Source organism: Toxorhynchites rutilus, chromosome 3, assembly GCF_029784135.1.
Source record: "Toxorhynchites rutilus septentrionalis strain SRP chromosome 3, ASM2978413v1, whole genome shotgun sequence".
Taxonomy (NCBI): domain Eukaryota; kingdom Metazoa; phylum Arthropoda; class Insecta; order Diptera; family Culicidae; genus Toxorhynchites; species Toxorhynchites rutilus.
The window spans coordinates 30,635,859-30,656,168 of record NC_073746.1 but is presented as its reverse complement, the minus strand read 5'-3'; the positions used below and the strand labels follow the sequence as shown (position 1 = coordinate 30,656,168).

The following is a 20,310-nucleotide window of genomic DNA, read 5'->3' as shown; positions in this document are numbered from 1 at the left end:
AAAATTTAACTCGTGGCCTTCAGCGTGAGAGATACGGATGTAACCAGTACGCCATATCTTATTATAACGAACTTATAACAAAACGTATTGATTAAATAAACCTCAATACACTTGAAAATCAATGCTCAGCAGCAATCTTTTTTTAAAGACCGTAATACAGGACGGACTCGATTATATACAATTTCCATTTTCTTTTCAATTTATTTTTTTGGAATTTGTTATATATACATATATTTTTTGTTTTTAGAATATAAAAAAATTAATAATTTTTGATTCATCTCCTTAAAGTCAGAAAACATCATTCTCATATAAAAATTACATATATCCGTAATATTCCAGAATGTGATGGAAGATCATATTTGATGAAAAAATGAAAAATCCTTCTACGCATATATTCGAGTTTCAACAAAGGCAGAGATATTGAACCTTTTCACTGTTTCGGGCTCGGTTTGCCTCTAACTGGCTCTACTTCACCAAGTACGCTAAATAGGATGATTCTGTTGCTACCATTCGAAAAATGAGAAAATGTAGTAAAGGATATAGACGTAAAACATCCAAATTAGTGGATTTCAAAAAAACATTTAGGAAGTGGAAAACATGGACGTTAGTGGGGTTTGAAGTGTTATTACTAGTTTTACCCCAAAATGCATAATAAACATGATTGTTTCTATCCAAAAAAGTGAACCTCTCTAATTGCTTTACAATTTATTATTTAACACCCAACTCATATATTTATAAATTTCGCTGCAATATAATTTTGAACAACTCTTATCGCCAGGAGTTGTTCAAAATTATATTGCAGCGGACTTGAGTCGGGACTTTATTCGCACCTTCTCCCGACTCATGTCCAATCACTGTTCGTTAGATGCACTACTCTTCCGTTTCAATCTTGCCAGCAGCAATCTCTGCGTTTGTGGCCAAGGTTATCACGACATCGAGCACGTTGTTTGGTCGTGCGAGGTGTATCTGGTCGCCAGATCGAATTTAGAAAACTCCCTTCGGGCCCGAGGAAGACAGCCCAATGTGCCGGTGAGAGATGTGTTGGCTCGGTTAGACCTTGATTACATGTCCCATATATATATTTTCCTTAAAGCTATAGATCTTCGTGTGTGATTGTCCCTTCATCCTTATACCCTCCTTTCCTTTCTTTGCGGGTAATTCGTCCCCTTGCCATAAATAGTAGAATAAGCTGAAATGTAAATAAACTATAGATTCAAGAAAATTGTTTATATATATATATAGTTTTAAAATTATATTTAAGAATTCGGCTCCTTTAAACTTAAGTAACTGAGCCTGTAAAAATAAACGAATTAATAAAAAAAAACTCCTGGCGATCCTTCAATTAAAATCTTCAAAAGTCACGGTTCTTACGGTTCTTATTCTTGTTCTTATAACAAATCAATTTTCACCTAAACTTTGAAACATAACTTTTTTTTTGCAATAAGCCATATTTGAAATATAAAAAAAATTCAAACTGTATATAATCGAGTCTAAAATTGTATATAATCGAATCATATATAATCTAGTTTGTATATAATCAAGTCCGACCTGTATTCCAATTTGAAACAAAAATATATGATCCTTCAAACAAAACAATCTGGCATTATAGAGCACTATCATTCTATGGAACAAAACGTGCGATAGAAGTCGCATGAAATTTGATATGTATATTTTATTGTATATTCTCCTCAAAAATGTCAATGAGTTATTATTCATATTTTGTTTGGTCACAGCGTAGGAAATAATTGACGCCAAAGTTTGTAAATTGTACATACAAATCAGTTCCATGGATATACAGGGAAACTTCGATATAACGTACCTCCGTTATAACGTACCCTCGATATAACATTTTACCTCGATATAACGTACACATTATCAAAGTCCAAAAAAAATTTTTTTCAATATTTTTTTTCTGAAAGAACAATAGATTATCTGTATTTTGATACCAAAGCCTGTGTTGTAACTTTAACCAATCCCGTAATACAACTGTTTTGTGATTCTGGATTCTAAATGAATCAAACTTCAATCAACAGAACGAAGGCAAACATCATGAGAAAAGTTGGCTTCGTCTTCTTATTGATTTTATTCATCAACTTTACTCAAACAGCAACACAATAAAGTAATATAAGCTACGTTTCAGAGTTCTTTATTATGCTTCGATATAACGTACAATTCGATACAACGTACAATTTTGAAAGTAAAATGTACGTTATATCGAAGTTACCCTTACTTACCCTAGTTCCATGGAATGATGTGGAGCTTCCTGCTGTTGATTGTCGGCCTGTCTTGCCGAAAAGTGTAAAATATGACTACAGCTCTATTAAAGCGCTTATCAAAAGTCAAATCGATAACCTCAGCAGAGAATACTATTAAATCGTTCAGCGAACAACAATTCGCACATTGAGTAAGCCGTCACGGCCGTTACAGCGTCAATGAAGACACTAGTTGACCATGACATGCGTATGAGTTAAAATTTGGGCAAATAAAGTTCCCAAAATCCAATATAGACTCGGTCAAATCAAGAGCTAAAGTTTCCTAAACAAAAATCTCTGCTGACGAAAGGAATACAACTCTGGGGACAGATTGGTAGATTGACAAAATTGTTCGTTCAGACGTTCGTTCAACTCAACTAAGGGAACTCAGGTTCAAACAACATCGACACCTTTTCTTTCCATAATTTCTCACGTTTCGGAAAACCTGATGAAGTTTCTGGAACGATCAGCAGCGTGATCGTTCCAGAAACTTCATCCTGTTTGTAATCGGAACTCATAACGTGGTAAATAACGGTGATTAATGAAAACTGGAGGGCTTTATCGACACTAAGGCAACCGAAACTATTCAGAATCGCACGCAGACTACTTAATTTCAATAAAGCAGATTTGAGTACGTTAAATAGTATAGTGACTGGACACTGTCCGGTAGTATCACCTCGAAAAGACAGATGAACTGACGGACTGAAGTCAATTGATTCAGTAAAGACTGCAGATTTTTGGAAAGAGTCAAACCAAACAAAATGTGGTCTGTTGAACCAAGAAAGTTGAGAGGCTTCTTGAAGGAAATAATACCTCTTCCTAGGAAAAGGTTATGTCCTAGAGCGACTATCTCCTATATTCATATTCATGTAAAGAACAGACATCGCATAACATAACAAACAAGAGTATACCACAACGGATCAGCTTGCGCTTGTTAGTAAGACCGGTGGAAAGATCAAGGTCGTTGAAGTATACTCGCCTTTAAAAATTGCGCAATTATTGAAAATGATAATCAGTCATTCATTCATTCATTAGTCATTTTTAGACATTCTAATTCTTAAAAATACATACATTTTATTGAACCAATCGACTAACCAATTTTTTTAGGCGATCAATCGAAGCAATTAATAGTTGAACAATATTTTAAAATAAAGAAATCGATTAATTTCAAAACCGAACACCACTACTTTAATTTTCAAAACGAACTCACATGTGGTGAATAAAACAAATTCAACTCATTACCCACAAAAGTTCGCAACCCACAGCAACATCCATGACTCGCCACTTACCCGATTATTAAGTCCCTCGTCGTTCTTTCCGCGCTTCAAAGATGGCGCTCGGATAACGTTATGCTCAGCGTATGGATTCATCGTTGTCAGCTTAGCTTTTGTTGTGATGTCGGAAAATATTCACCTTGGGCCTGAGGTTTAACTTATTCACCACTCTCGCGTTTGGTTCCGGATGGACCTCACTTCATTCACTCAACGGGTTCTGTGACGATTTATCGATTCACTTTTGGCACTCTTTCTTGCTTTTTTCTCTTTCTTGAAACCACGTGTGTGCGCAACACTCTTCTCTCTTTCACAACTCGCTATACCAGCAGCTACTCAGTGCCATCAAAACATACACACATACTACTACTACTACTACTACTACTACTGCAAACAACAAAGTGGATTATTACCGCTCAAGCTAATTGATTCCGCCGGTTATTTTGCGTGTTTTTGCTTTCCGTTAGTAGCTATGCTGTTGCAACTTTTTCTCTTAGCTGCTAAAAATGTGAATTTAATGTGTGGTATAACACCTCGTCGAGAGCCATTCTGACGGATTCACTACAGTACACGTGGGTGATCCACCGAACACGCAAATGTTATCACCGACCCTTTTGTTCTATTTACACATTTCCTTCCACTTAATCAAAACAACAAACATTCACGGCACTGTGACAGACAGACAAAGGGTGCGCGCGCTGTCACCTTTCCCAAATTTTGCCGATTTTTGCCATTAGTACCAAGCTCTGTTTTAAACTTTTTCAAACGTCGTATCTGTAAACCTGTGTCCGACGAACGAGAGTTATCGTCTTCGGCAGGGGTCGCAGCTTGACTATCAAGAACCTCAGACGGCGCAACACCGAAATTATATCTTCTTGCTCTTGCTGAGAATGACAACGTCAGGTTTACTGCTGCTGCTGTTGCTCACCGACCTCCTCCACCTTTACTTCTCCGCACTATCGTGGCGTGGCTATCCTCCTCCTCACCTCATTGGCGCTATAGATTCTGAAAAGGAAGGAAACAGAGGAAAACAGAATTGCTGTTATTCAATATAAATATTTCGGGCGGTCGCGCGCAAGCAAAACGCGTTGTGTTCGATTGCGAGTCGATGGCCTTTCATCAAAAGTGAGTCTAATTTCCGGCCCACAAGGAGAAGACACAAATCTTGAGAAACGATCTGAATTTTTTCTGATAGGATATTTACGTAGGGTTCATGGGAAATGATGGGAGGTGATGTTGACATGCCATTAGAGGCTGGTCCTGAACAAACACGATGCAAAAAAATGGTACGGTGGCTGTGTTTACATACGAAAAAAGAGGCGAAATATTTGCCGTTGAATTATGATTAAATTTTATGAATTGACTTCGAATTTTTGAGGATTTCATCAATGGAATGAATTTTTCGATCGATTGATGAAAACAGTTCGATTTTGATTATCATTTAATTTTTTGGTCATTTTTTGTATATTTGAAATTATTTCGAAGAGTATGACCAACATTTTCATCTGATCAAACAAATCGCTTTCTACAGATGACGCCGATTGATGTGTGTAGTACGAACCTTTCCCAACAAACCAATTAGAAAAAAAGGGTCAAAATTGGATCTTTTATTAACAAGATGCAATCGATTTCGCTTTCAGTCTACACGTCGAGCAAAACCTCTACATATGGCTGTTTTTCTTTTCCCTTGTTGGGTGTGAACCACTGCGTCCATTAGTTTGAACTATTGTGGCATGCCCCATTTTTTGTACTACGCTTCAAGCTTATCTACTGCTTATTGATGAAGAAGTAGACTGAAAGCTATAGCGAGATAGGTGCCAATCAGGAATAATCTGTTTGATAAAATTTATAGTCCTGATCGGCGACACAGACCAAATTTCCTTGGGCTCCAGAATAGCCTTATCAAGGTGTTGAAGTCTGCGTCTTGTTAGTGCTCCGCATTTGCAGAGCAAATGTTCCGAGGTTTCGCATTCGGCATTACAAAAGCGACAAATATCATCTTGCACTAAACCTATGTTTTTGAGATGGTATTTACTCGGACAGTGTCCTGTTATAAGACCAGTGCATGTGCTGAAGTCTTTCTTATTAAGACTCAGCAATTGTTGAGCAATTTTAATACTCGGCGTGATAAATTTTTTTGACTGGTTGAGTTGTACAGTCATCCAGTTGGCCATTACTTCCCGGTCTTCCCATTTCTTCAGCTCACTCTTCAACACACATTCAGAAATTCCACAGAATGGTTCTGGACCAGTGAAGGGTGAGCTTGAGCCGCGTCTTGCGAGTTCATCTGCTTGTTCATTTCCCTCTATACCGCAATGGCCAGGAATCCAGTACAGTTGTACCGAACTTCTCTGACACAGTTGTCGTAAATGGCAAATGCATTCCCAGACAATTTTTGAATAGCACTTGAAAGCATTGAGGGCTTAAAGTGCTGCTTGACTGTCTGAGAAGATGCAAATGTTAGCATGTCTATAATTTCTTTTAAGGCAGACATTTATACATTCTATTATTGCAGCTTCTTCTGCCTAGAAAACTGTTGGCCAGTTCCCCATAGCTACAGAAATTTTTATTCTGGGACCATACACTCCAGCACCTGTTCTGTTACCCATTTTCGACCCATCGGTATAGCACAGGATTGAACCATTACGAACATCGGGACCACCCTCATCCCATACTGAACGAGAAAGTTCGATCACTCTGTATGGAATGTCATAATTGGTCCTTGGTTCCATCCAATCGCTGTACATCTCTGAGGTTGGTCCAACGGGTAAGAGATTCAGGATGCTCAAGTGACCAGTTTTGTTCCCGTCTAATATTTTCTTATATCTTTTTAGCTTTAGAGCGCTTCTATTAGCCTCCAGCTGAACATGTTGACCCAAAGGTAACAAGTGAAGGATAGCCTCCAATGCCTTTGAGGGTGTGCTTCGCATTGCTCCTGTTACAGCAACGCATGCCAGTCGTTGGAGTTTGTTTAGCTTTTTTGTAGCTACAGTCTCCTTAGTCTTTGACCACCATACTAATGAGGCATAGGTTATCCTAGGCCGCACAATTGCTGTATAGACCCACATAACCATTTTTGGTTTAAGGCCCCATGTTCTGCCTATCATTTTAGAACATGCCCATAGGGCAATGTTGGCCTTACTGATAATTGCATCTAAGTGTGCGTTCCAGTTTAGTTTAGCGTCTAGGATTATGCCTAGATATTTCACTGAAACGCTGAATTTTATTTCCTCTCCTCCAAGATTTAGAGTCTGCAGATGCAGTTTCTTCTTTTTGGTGAAAGGAACAATGGTTGTTTTTGAGGGATTTATGCTCAGACCTTCTTTGATACACCATAATTGTGTAAGGTTTAAGGCCATCTGCATCCTGCTCGATATCACATCGTCGAATTTGCCACGTACCATTATGACTAAATCATCAGCAAAACCCACGGTTTCGAAACCATTCACCCCAAACTAATCAGAAGGTCCACCAGTGACCAAAGTAGAGGTGATAGAGCCCCTCCTTGTGGGCAACCTTTCGTTGCAATCACAGATGTCGACGACCCACCCAGCTCCGAGGTGATTTGTCTATTTGTGAGCATGCCTTCGATCCATTCGACTATGCAGTTATCGAAATGTCTTCTTCTCATAGCCTGTGCCATTGATACATAAGAAGCATTGTCAAAAGCCCCTTCGATATCAAGAAACGCACATAATGCAGTTTCTTTTGACGAAAGAGATTTTTCAATTTTAGTCACAAGCGTGTGTAACGCTGTGACTGTGGATTTGCCTGATTGATAGGCAAACTGGTATTTAGATAAAGGGCATTTGGACATGAATACAGACTTTATGTATTCATATAATACTTTTTCCATAGTTTTCAGCAGTATTGATAATAAACTAATTGGTCTGAATGATTATGGGAGTGATTTATCACGTTTCCCAGCTTTTGGAATGAAGACCACTTTAACGAGTCTCCATGTGGAAGGAATGTGCTCTAGTATCAGACTTGCCTTAAAAATCTCGATTAGAGATGGAATCAGCTTAGATTCTCCTTTTTGAATCAGGGCTGGAAAAATTCCATCTGCACCTGCGGATTTGTATGGTTGAAAGGATCTCACCGCGCTTTCTACTCTGACCCTCGTGAAAACCATTCCAGCAACTATCTTTGCGACATCCTTTGCACTTTGAGAATACCTTCGAGAGCATTTCATGTCAACCGATGTAGATCCCGGGAAGTGAGTTTTCATCAGTAAGTCTAATAAAGGGTGTGTCACATCAAATTGCATCACGGAAAAAACGCTGTAGAAATTCGCCCAGTAGACCGATCCTTTTGAAAATTTTAGACAATAAAATAAAAACTATTAAACAACTTTTGGCATTTTCTTTTTATTCATACTTCGAGCCCAAGCCCGTATGCTCGCACCTTCCTCTTTACCCCGTCCATAAGGTTCTGTACAACGTCAGGTTGTAGTTTTTTTTTTGAACAGAAATCCATTTTCTCTTGAAGTCCGCCTCCGATTTGACAACTTTTGGGTTCTTCCGGAGGGCCTGCTTCATAATCGCCCAATATTTCTCTATTGGGCGAAGCTCCGGCGCGTTGGGCGGGTTCATTTCCTTTGGCACGAAGGTGACCCCGTTGACTTCGTACGACTCCAACACGTGCTTTGAATAGTGGCACGAAGCGAGATCCGGCCAGAAGATGGTCGGGCCCTCGTGCTGCTTCAAGTGGTAGTAAGCGCTTCTGTAGGCACTCCTTAAGGTAAACTTGCCCGTTTACCGTGCCGGTCATCACGAAGAGGGCGCTCCGCTTTCCGCAAGAGCAGATCGCTTGCCACACCATGTACTTTTTGGCAAACTTGGATAGTTTCTGCTTGCGAATCTCCTCCGGAACGCTGAATTTGTCCTCTGCGGAGAAGAACAACAGGCCCGGCAGCTGACGAAAGTCCGTTTTGACGTAAGTTTCGTCGTCCATTACCAGGCAATGCGGCTTCGTCAGCATTTCGGTGTACAGCTTCCGGGCTCGCGTCTTCCTCACCATGTTTTGCCTTTCGTCGCGGTTAGGAGCCTTCTGAACCTTGTATGTACGCAGGCCCTCCCGCTGCTTGGTCCGCTGGACGAATGAACTTGACAAATTCAGCTTATTGGCGACATCCCGGACCGAACTTCTCGGATCACGTCTAAACTGCTTAACTACGCGCTTGTGATCTTTTTCACTGACGGAGCATCCATTTTTGCCGTTCTTCACCTTCCGGTCGATGGCTAGGTTCTCGAAGTATCGTTTTAGTACTCTGCTGATCGTGGATTGGACGATTCCCAGCATCTTACCGATGTCCCGATGTGACAACTCCGGATTCTCGAAATGAGTGCACAGGATTAATTCACGACGCTCTTTTTCGTTCGACGACATTTTTCCAAATTTACGAAAAGTTGACAGTGAAGCATGACCAACGTGATCTATCAACTCTTATCTGATTATAAGCGAAAGCTGAAGATATAATTCCTAAAAATTAAATTTCTACAGCGTTTTTTCCGTGATGCAATTTGATGTGACACACCCTTTAGTTTCTATATTCTGTTTGGGAACGAAAACTAAGTCTGGAATCTGAAATTGAATCAGGAATCTGAATCTGGAATCGCAATCTGAAATCTGGATCTGGAAACTGAATCTGTATTCTGGAATATAAATTTGGAATCTGGACTGAATTGAGAATCTGAATTTGAAATCTGGATATGAATTTGGGATTTGAATCTGAATCTGAAATTTGAAATCTTTGTTTTGGGTTTTGAATCTAAATCTGGAATCAGGAATCTTAGCGTGGAGTCCGAATCTAGAATCTGAATATAACTCTGGATCTAGTAGCTGAATCTGCAAACTGAATATATACAATGAATTTAAAGCTTGAATCTGAACCTATCTAATACTAAGGAAGGACTAACATTCGATTGAAAAGTGGCTCCCTTTGCCGAGTGATCATAAATTTCTTCGCATTGTGGTCGCGCATATTCAAGACCTTGTCATTCAGAAGTCATTACTAGGAACTGGTAAAAATGACGCAAATATAGAAGAAAGAATAAAAAAGATGGAAGAAAGGAAGCATCAATGTTTCCAGATGATTTGATGGGCCGAGAGCGCGTTTTCTGACGCATTCTGGCTGTCGATCACAGAACAATCGCTCGCAATGATAGCCATACCGGAAAACACGTGATTCATTCAATTTATCGAACGAGGACGTCATCTTGAGTACACCCAGCTTTGTATTCTTGATTTTGTAGTTTTTTTTTGGGGTCTGTACGTTACGATGGTGAGTTCAAATGTCAGAACTCTCAGTTCTATTTTTTTAAGGTTATCCGCATTTTTGACGTAGGAATACGAAATTATTTCATTCAATCCGCTTGTTTATCACTTCGGGTTTTGTCGTGGAATGCTATAAAGAGTTTTTGGAACAACTCTTCGATAGAAAGTGGTGTGGAAAGAGCCGTGGTTTTGTAGAATCTGCTGAAGATAGTTAATTTATGATTCATTCTTTCCCTCATAAAATAATACGACGACCACGAGTATAATGAACAAGCCTCGATTTTTTTCTTCTTGGCGTTATAGCTATAACAGTTATCGTGGCAGTCTTTTTCCAGTTGACATACACACGGCCATAAGTGATTATATGTTTGTTCTTGTTTGTTCCACATTTATAATAAATAAAACATAACGATAACCGTTTCAATCTACTTTTGGCAACGTATAAAAACGAACAACAATGTGTGCGTGTGATGCAAAAATACACAAGTGGTCTCCACCAGACGACATGAAAACCGAGGCTCTGTATCATTCCATCAAGTTCCACCTTGGAGAAATAGGACAAAACAAAATCATTCATAACATTTTCTTGGAGGCTCTTTCGAAAAACCTACGCTAGACTCTTATGATCGGTCTTGAGCAGAGACATTCGGGAATCTCGCCGCCGCTGCCATTCAGTGACTGAATGGCTGGTGAATTGGCAACGTACGGAAACAACAATGTGTGCGTGTGATGCAAAAATGCAGAAGCACTCTGCAGCCGTGTTTCTGTGTTGGATCAATAGTACGGTTCTCCGATGGAAACGTGCATCAGAACACTTGAACTTGTTCGAAGCGGAACCTCTTTTGAAAAAATAGAGCTGAAAAGAACCGATGAACTTCTTCTGCTTGGTACAGGGTAAGAATTACACAGGAGCGGAGTTTGCAACGCAATGTTTAACTTTTCTCCAGGAACTGAACAGTGTGTAATATCAATATACCATCCTTCCTAACCGTTGCATGTGACATCTGCATTAGGAAAGACGCGTTAGCTGGTGAAAGACTGATTAATTGAAATTTCCGCGACATTCCCATTACCGCTGATTCCAAAATTTTCGGGGATCGAGCAGTAGGTGGTATGTTTATCGTGTTTGCTTTCATACTCTCGACCGTTGCAATATCTCCATTCTGTTCAGTGTCCGTAGAGCATGTACTGTGTTTGATAAACTTTGCTTCATTATTACATTAGTTATTGACGACACGATGGGCACCTGGTCAGAAACACACAAAACAAATGTATGAGAAAATGTTAATGCCTCCAATGTTCGTCAATCTAAACGTATTGACGGATCAGGGAGTTGTAGTTTATAGCATATCGAGCAAATCATATAGAATTTCTCATGCGATAGGTATGTAAATCATCAAAATCCGTGCACAACAAAAATAGTTGTTAACGTTAAAATTATTTCATAAAAACATGACACGTTTTTGTGAAATAGTTCAATGACTAGTTTTGATGCGAATGGTTTTTGATGATTTGCATACCAACCGAAACAGAAATTCCAAGATTTGTTTGTACATTACAACTCCCGAAAATGGTCGAAGTCCAAATTAATGAAAAAAAATAGTTAGGTTATATCTTTGATATAACCGCAAGGTTGACGTGGGACAACCGTTATCTTAGAGAGCATTTATATTGCATTGATTAAATTATCGATTGAATGAAACAATTTCCGAATTAAACATATTTGCTTTGTAAGTAAAAAGTTTGAACAGTTGCCATGTATGCATGCATTGTAATAGATTATGTTCTCCGTTATAAGTAAATTTGATGACCTTTACATTTACATTTGATATGATGTCTGGGACTATGAAAATATGTGAACGGAAGAATTGTTAAACGATCATTGTAATTTACATTTCCCTCTGAAATTATTGCAACTCTCTTGTTTGCGGAGTTCTCGAATCGCTAAAGTTTGTTCACCTCTTGTATCTGAAATGACGATTTTCCCAGGGTTCTCAGTTCAGAAGTACGTTTTAGGGAAACATTTTCCGATCTGCACAAAGACAAGCGAGAACAAAAGTACTCGCAAATCCATCTTTGGAAAACACATTTCGGTGGGAACTCAGGCTCATTGATTTTGAAGTCCGTGTTAGAAAAAACACATTTTGGTGGGAACAAAAATAGCCCCTACTTGCAAGTATTTGCAAAGCAGATTCCCCCAGCCACATTGATTTTGAAGTTTTTGTTGGGGAAACTGTAAATCGGGCCAATCAAAACGTGGCAGTTAGGGCGTTTAGAAAACGCTTGACATTTTACAGTTATTCAATTGTTTATCCATGCAAAATAACATTTTATTAATTATGATAAACGCGTAGAAATATTCCCTATCAATTGATGCAAACATCTTTCCATGTTCGAGTTATAAGCATTCGAAGATTTTAATTTTTTCCTGCATGTTCTGTGTTTAGGCTTTCATTTCACCCCCATTTACTCCAGTTAGACGCAGTCCCACGTCAAAACAAATTGATGACAGCATTTCAAGCATGTTTCCTTCGTTGTGTCCCCGTTTCATATCCCTCCTATCCGATCGATAAACATTTACTTAGTCGCGGCAATACATACACACACTCTTTACAGATACACGGGCCGAAGGTTGTGCAGTCCACTGATCATTCAACAAGAGCCAAAGGTTGTACCGCTCATGACAACTCTACACGAGCTGATGATTGCGCCGGCTAGTGACCATTCTATCCTGGATTCCTCGAGTCGAGAAAGACGCACCACGCTAGATATGGGGTACAGACTAGGGGGGCGTTGCTGATTAATGGTCAGCTGCATCCCAATAGGAAGTATCCCGTGTCGGGCACACGTACAGAGCATCGAAGACTGCAACATACCAATTATGAGAACACTTGTAATACTAACCTCGAGTAATCGGTTACATATTACTAACATAGTTGTAAGACAAAAATTGTCAAAATATTGGACTCCCGGCCCCGTCAGGCTAACGCCACATATGCCTTAATGAAATATATATTTTGGATAAAAAAAAAATTTTCAAGCATCAATTTTCTTTCCGTCATCCATCTCAAAATTTCAAAAATTTCGTTCCTCATTGTGATTGATTGATTTCATTATTCAATAAACGATAAACAATGAGAGATTGTAAATAAGCGTCCAAACTTATTAGTATTTCCATAAAACAGTAACTATGAGTCGAAATTAAATTGAGAAAAAACTCAAATAAAAATTGCAACACAACTTAAAAACGTAATGCTCATGTCGGCTGTAAGAATATATACGAATAAATCGATGTTTTTCACCGATCTCAACTATTGCAAGTATCAAACAATTATACGCTCCACTATCTGTTGGAAAGCGAACGCCATGATTTCCCAACAGCTCAAGCTCAAGATGAAATATAAAAAATATGCCATAACGTTATTACAACCTCGAAAAAAAAAGACTTACATCTTGCCGGTAAAAGATTCCGCTTCATCATCGAAAGATAAATTGAGGCCCCCACGACGAGGGTGTCGTCCTCTCAGTACGACCCGGTGTTAAGCGCAATGCGATTATCACGACTCATTTCATGACAAATTTATGACCTTAATAGCGCGAAAAATTGTCCGCTAGCGCAAAATCCAATCCCCTAGCAGACGAACGCTCGCTCGCACTGGATCGTTATCGGTGGCGCGCTCGATTGCGGGAGGGGAAATGTTGTCCACGAAATGGTGCCATCCTTGGAAGCGAGTTTGGATTGCGGGACCCACATCGCTTGGCGGAAACGAAACCTTGTTGGAATCACAAAAACAAGGTATTTTGGCACTAAAACAGGTTTCGTTTTCTGTGTCCCCTAGCCGCTATAAATGCGCTCTGGATTTTTCGAAGGCAAAAATTCGCATATATTTTTGTATACAGATTGGGTTCGATTTGCATTTCTTTGTTTATACCGACGATCCTGATGTTATCTATAAATCGCAAGCATCCCATGGTGTATTGACATTATACTTTTTGATTACCACATTTTTTCACCGGATTCCATTTGAATACACATTCATTAAGTGAATCCCCCCCTAATGTGGTCTGTGCTCCTACTGCCAATGTTGTTTCGCCAACAGGAAACCCCATATAGCACACAACCTCTTTTGCCTCTTCGACGAAACGGGCGAAAAGTCAATACCCAAGTGCAAGAAGAAAAATGATCCCGCACGCGAAGTATGCAAAGCAAATTAGCACATCAGAAGAAAGTCACAGAAACTTGAGATGCAGAAAATTTTCTCGTCGATACCTAGGTTGCTATGAAAAACTATTGCAGTCGGTATGTGTTTTTTCTTCGGACTAACTCCAGGCAATCTTTTTTCCAGTTTCCAGCAAAACTAATCGTTTCGCAGTATTGCAATTTATTAACAGTTTGAAACAGCAGATGGATAAAACATTCTTTTCACTTCACACAACATCCTAGGAAAGTTGGTAACGGTAGAAATGTTTGGAGCGTGTACAAATCGCGCTAACACTCCAATATTTTTCGCAATGTTTCTTGTGAGAGATGCCACATCTACGGGTCCGTATGATTCTTGCGGAAATAAGAAACCATTGAATCCGGTAAAATCTAAGAAATTTAACACAATTTCCAGTGTATGCTGTTTTTATTGCCTTTAAAAACAAAGTATGATCCGATTCCGAAGAGAACGACGAAGAACAGAACAAGGAAGAATATACCCCTGCCAGATGATTTTTTGAAATGGAGCTACGTCTAACCGAAATATATACTGCCGTTCTAAGCATTGTTGTCCCATGCTACTTTTTGAAGATTTTCACTTTTCTTCATAAAACGTTGTTTTTATGCATAATCTTACGGAAAACCACAAAAAAAAATTATAGTTTGTTCCCAGCTTTTAAAAAACAAACATCAAGCTCAATTGTCCCATATTGTCCCATATATGCTATTCATAACTGTCCCACCATGTATTTTTTGTAGATCCATATCGAATAAATCGGTTGAAGTTCAAGAATTTTATGACACACTTTCAGCAGGACTAATGCACTCGTTTCTGGTTTGGAAGAACGAACTAATTCTCACACAAATAAGGAAAACTTAACAGAACACGTGTACACCTTGTTAGCGAATGTCTAGTAACAATGAGATTTACATTCGGCGAAGGTGTTGCAGATCACTCATTTCTTCATAAAACGATGTTTTTATGCATAATCTTTCGGAAAAACACAAAAAAAATATTGTTTGTTTCCAGTATATCAAAAAACAACATCAAGTTCAATTGTCCCATGTTGATACTCTAGGCATAACAGTCTGACCATGAATTTTTAAACCCGTATTCAAGCTTGATTGATTCAGTGAGGAGATCTCACCACATTTGATGAAACAATAATATTGTGCTTATAAAAAACCCGTTATATTGCTAAATTGAAATGCTTAAAGCTTTTGGTAGACAAATATGCGAGAAAACTTTGATTGATAGGAAATAATTCTACGCATCTATCACAATCAATAAAATGTTATTTTTCCTGGAATAAGCAAGCTGTAAAATGTCGAGCGCTATCTAAACGCCCTAACTGCCCCGTTTTGATTGGCCCGATTTACGGCTTCCCCAACACAGCCATCAAAAGCAAGGTGCCTCACATTACATAGAGTTTGTTCAAACTCTTTATTTATACAGCAAATATGTTGAATGCAATCGAATTCGAAAATTGTTTCAATCAATCAATAATTTAATCATTATAGACAAATGATTTTTAAGCCAACGGTAGTCCCACGTCAACCTTGCGGTTATATCATAGATATAGCCCACCCTTTTTTTAATGCCTTCCATATTTCATACCACGGCCATTCCAGTAGGGCGCAAAAGGGTGGAGGTTAAGTTGTAATTTTTTTTCTCTTCAGTGTCTGTAGAGCGTGCACTGCATTTGCATATGGAGCGAGCGACTCGCAGTGGTATATAAAATTGTACCTAGCCGCTACATTAGTTGCTCGTTACTGACGGCAAGCATGACGAAATGAATGGGAAAATGAGTAACATCACAAATTCTGTCAATAGCATGCTAGAGGCTAGAGAACTGTAATGTATATAATGTATATGAAATAAACCTTAGACAAATTTTGATTCGAACTTTAACTTTACTGTCAATCTATTGAAAAAAATCATCCATGTAGTATAATGAAAAATTTAAGTATCGTTTGAGTTTCAATAAAAAATTATTTCACTTTGATCAATGAAAGTGGAGTCTATAAATATTTCAGCGGATTTAAAACCAACATATTATAAATTTTCTAACCTCATTCTAACCATTATGATTTCATTCTGAGTCTTGTTTAAGTTCGTGTAACATATTAACTGATTTTTCCAAAATCCCACAAAGTTTCGTTACTTTCCGTAGGAATCCAAACAGTATACATAGTTACAGGAGAACAAATCTGGCATCTTTGATCTCGATCGTCCCCGAAGAGAATTCCGAAGCACCGAAAGGATTAGCGCGACTCCCTCCCATAAACAACGAGGCAGGATAAAATCTGTCGGAATGCACAGCACTAGCAATTCTCGGTACCATCGGGTAGAGGATTAGAAAAATATAGCACCCAATCCAATGTATGTGACACCGGAGTGTTAGATGTTAGGATAATTATAAATTTCACCAACCAAGTGTCATGTCGTACCGCCGGAGACCGTCGACCTCCTTCGTCGTATACGCACGCGGTTCAACCACGCGTGTATTTTCTACATTTGACGACAACATTATTTCCCATGCTCATTTTATGCTTACTTTGCTGTTGGAATGCGCGCTTCCGTGTAGTTTATGTGTATCGAGCTATTCCACATAGAATGAGTGTGCGATGTCGTATTAGAGGAAAATCTTATCCAGCAGAAACATCACAAAACGACGTCTCGCGCGAAGAACCGTCGATCAAATGTTGAACGAAACGGGACCATCCCAAAAAAGACAAAAAAAACTCACAATAATATCGAACACCACGGGGCGGGGAACGCAACAAAATACAATAATAAAAATTCTTACCTAATTGAATTACTAATCGAACAGCTGTTACTGTTTTCCTTCGTTTCACCCCTTACCTCCGGGGAGCGTCATAATTCGAGCGGAAGTGCTAAAAAAATTACTTTTCTAGAAGAAAGCGAACTCCGGACATTCTTATCGCCGATGCGAGAGGCGAGAACGAGGGTGGCGGAAATGGCCGAAGCGCGAACACTTCTTCGCGGATCAATGACCCAGTTCAGCAGCCAAGAAACTCACGCGAAATGATGTGATTCTCTCTGCGCAGCAGTATATCGTATTTATTATTTTTTCCTCTGTAGGTCACTGAACCGAACTGTTTCCAGCTATATCTACACTCAACTCAACTCAGCAATTGAATGTATTATTTCTCTATTTATTCTCGGTTTAAAGTTTTATGTTTCGCTGCCATCTCGGTGAGCCGTTCTTGGCTGGGCGAGAGTGAGATACCGGTATCTGGAGCTGATGTAATATAAAATAATAATGATCCGCATCATAAAGTTTCTATAAAATTGTTTATTGCCAGCGTTAATTGCTATTATCAAACCGATCGGCGGCGCTTTGACACGCAAGTTGATACTTGCGTGGTGCGTAATTAATAAGATAAACGCGTTTGTAGATATCTTTTGTCAGATTAGGTTGATCGGGACGTATTAATGTGAAAAAAAATCGTTTGAATTGAGAAAAAAAGGGATACGTTTGACCTTAAAATATCTATTACTGTTCCATAATGAAATTAAGTACACGAATATTGTACAATAATAATCTATATACATAAAAATGGATTTCTGTCTGTCTGTCTGTCTGTCTGATTCTTATGGACGTTTCCATGGTGGATAGACACTCCTCCCCTCTCTCTGAGGGAGAGGGGAGGGGGAATGCCATACAAATGAAGCATACATTTCTGCATAATTCAAGAACTAATCAAGCAAACTGAACCAAATTTGGCATGTGGAGGTTTTAGGGGGCAACAAACAAACATTTCTAAAGGGGTTCAACACTCCTTCCACCTGTCTGAGGGGGAGGGGCTGGTTCGCAACTTCGGCATAACTCGAGAACTACTCAAGCACAATTTGGGATGTGAGGGTTTTTCAGTATGAGAAATGTTTCTATGATGGTATGGCACCCCTCCCTCCTCTGGAATGGAGAGGGGGTCCCATAAAAATATTACACATATTTCAACCAAATATATTCCAACCAAACATGGCAATTGAAAATTTTCGGAAAACTCTGAAGGAAAAAGGGAAAATTCGGAAAATTTAATTCCGCGTTGGATTTTGTACTTCTGATACGATTGCGATTAAATGCTCCTCTAATTTACTCCAAACTTTGAAAAATCGGCTAGAAAAAACGGCTTAACGTATCAATATGAAACATTCACGAATGTTTAGGGAATACACTAGGCCTAAAATTTGCCTGCAAACATTGGAACTAACTGTGATATTTGCACAACTACAGTAGATTTTGTAAAACATTATAAAAATCCTGTTTTTGGCACTTTTTTGAAATCGATGCAAAACAATTAAATAATTTTTTTTCCTCAAAGTAATAAATTATCCTTCTGCAGAATTTATTGGAGTTTTCAAAACTTCCTTTTGATTTGCGGTGCAATGGTTGTTTATTGAATTATTCATCGACAAACACGAAGGGGTAATTTTTCATTCAAACTGAAATTCTCTGTGTAGGAAGGTCCTACAGGAACGTTCTTGGAACCAAATAAAAACTGATTGATAAGGTTAATTGGATTTGCTGTTGAGTTGGTTGGCAAAAAGTTGGGTTAGTCCAGAATATTCTTGAAAAAATAAAGAAAATCGATTTTCCATTTCTTCCCGATATTGTTGCCCGCTACACCTACACACATCAAGATAAAAATATGTACGTAAAATATTATAATACCTGAAAGTTGTAGCTTCCAAATGATGCGCATCCCATCGATATGCGTTGATTTTTCACGAGGATACAGCATGTCAAAAATCACTTGAAATATCCGACTTCACATTCTGTTCCTCTAATTTTTTTGTCGAGTGTAGTAAGAAAACGTGAATGTTTGAAAGTATTGATAACAAAAAACAAATTTTGGACGGAACGAAGTTTGCCGGGTCAGCTAGTTTTTGATATTAATGAGTATTTTTCACAGAGATACACAATTTTTTGACGTAGGATTACGTCTTTCGGGAACATATTGGGGTACAAATTTAAAATCGATAATCGAGCACATCGTGAAAACTGTCCAATTTCAAACGCTTATTGCTCAGTAATTTCATGATGGATTGATGAAACTTTTGCGTCAATCGATTTCGGCACTCCATAACAATTTTTTGTATTAAAGAAAATAATATATGTCATGAAACTGACTATCGAACAATTGAAAAATCTTAACCCCTATCCTAACGGAAATACCCACTTCTGATTGGTCGAAATTGACGACACATGCGGCGGGTCCCTAATAGAGACATCAAAACCAAGCTACCTGAGGGAAATCAGTATTGCAAATACATAAAAGTAGGGGTAGCTTTTGCTCCCACCGGAATGTGTTCCCCAACAGAGACATTAAAACCAAGCTGCCTGGGAGAAATCGGCATTGCAAATACATGAAAGTAGAAGGTGCTTTTACTCCCACCGAAATGTGTTCTCCTACATAGACATCAAAATCTAAGTGCCCGGGGGATATTGGCATTTCAAATATATGCAAGTCGGTGGCATTTTTATATTGCAAGTTAGGTGAGTAATACGATTAATTCTTAAATGTTGGTTGCTTCGTGAAATTTAATATCAATGACCGATCGTGTATTGTGAAAAATTTAGCGCAAGTGCAAGTGTAAAATTGTATATGGTAGTAGTTGTGTTAAAACTGACTTGATATGATGATGATTTATTTCAATTTTCATAAATAAAAACCAAGGTGTGTTCCCGCTCGAGAACTGGTCGTTTGGTTTGAACTGTCTGTTTTGTTGTGTTCATTTTCACCCAATGAAAGTTTATACTGCGAGAAAGATTGGTAAAGTGAAGAAATATTAGAAAAAGTGATTTTCCATATGCTATACATTATACATAGTGTATATATATATAGTGTTGTTAGTTCAATTAAAATTCGCATTGGGTTCAATAAACACTCAGAAAGTAAAAATTATAAAAGAAAATTACCTTCGGTTTTGGTAATTATCTTATATTACATTGGTGATTATCTTATATTACATTATATTACAGGTTTTTTATTTCATCCATACATAACACAGGAGGCATCTCGTCTAGGATCACAGAGGGCGGTTTTCATCATATCTCGTTCCACTTCGGTATCTGTTATCTGATGCACACCATCTAACGACTGTTTACCATCCTTCTGTCATCATCACTCGGTAAGCAATGGTGGAGTGAATAAACAATACCCAACAACCAACCAAACAGCCCTTTTCAGGGCCTCCAAATCATAATCAAAGAGTTTAACAATGTAATTCTTCAAACATATCCAAAATAAACAGATAGCCTAACGGAATTCTACGTCA

The 20,310-nt window shown here is 38.5% G+C and overlaps 1 protein-coding gene across 2 annotated transcripts in view; it reads right to left on the bottom strand.

Annotated features, from left to right (window-relative positions):
- Positions 1–20,310, bottom strand: part of LOC129775144 (uncharacterized) — a 378,096-nt gene that overhangs the window by 233,848 nt on the left and 123,938 nt on the right. The window contains exon 2 of one of the 2 annotated variants that reach the window (XM_055779483.1): positions 3,542–4,528. In XM_055779483.1, the coding sequence (XP_055635458.1) occupies positions 3,542–3,622 (81 nt within the window). In that variant the 5' untranslated portion in view covers positions 3,623–4,528. The remainder of the gene's footprint in view (positions 1–3,541; positions 4,529–20,310) is intronic. The other variant, XM_055779484.1, reaches the window with a different exon arrangement.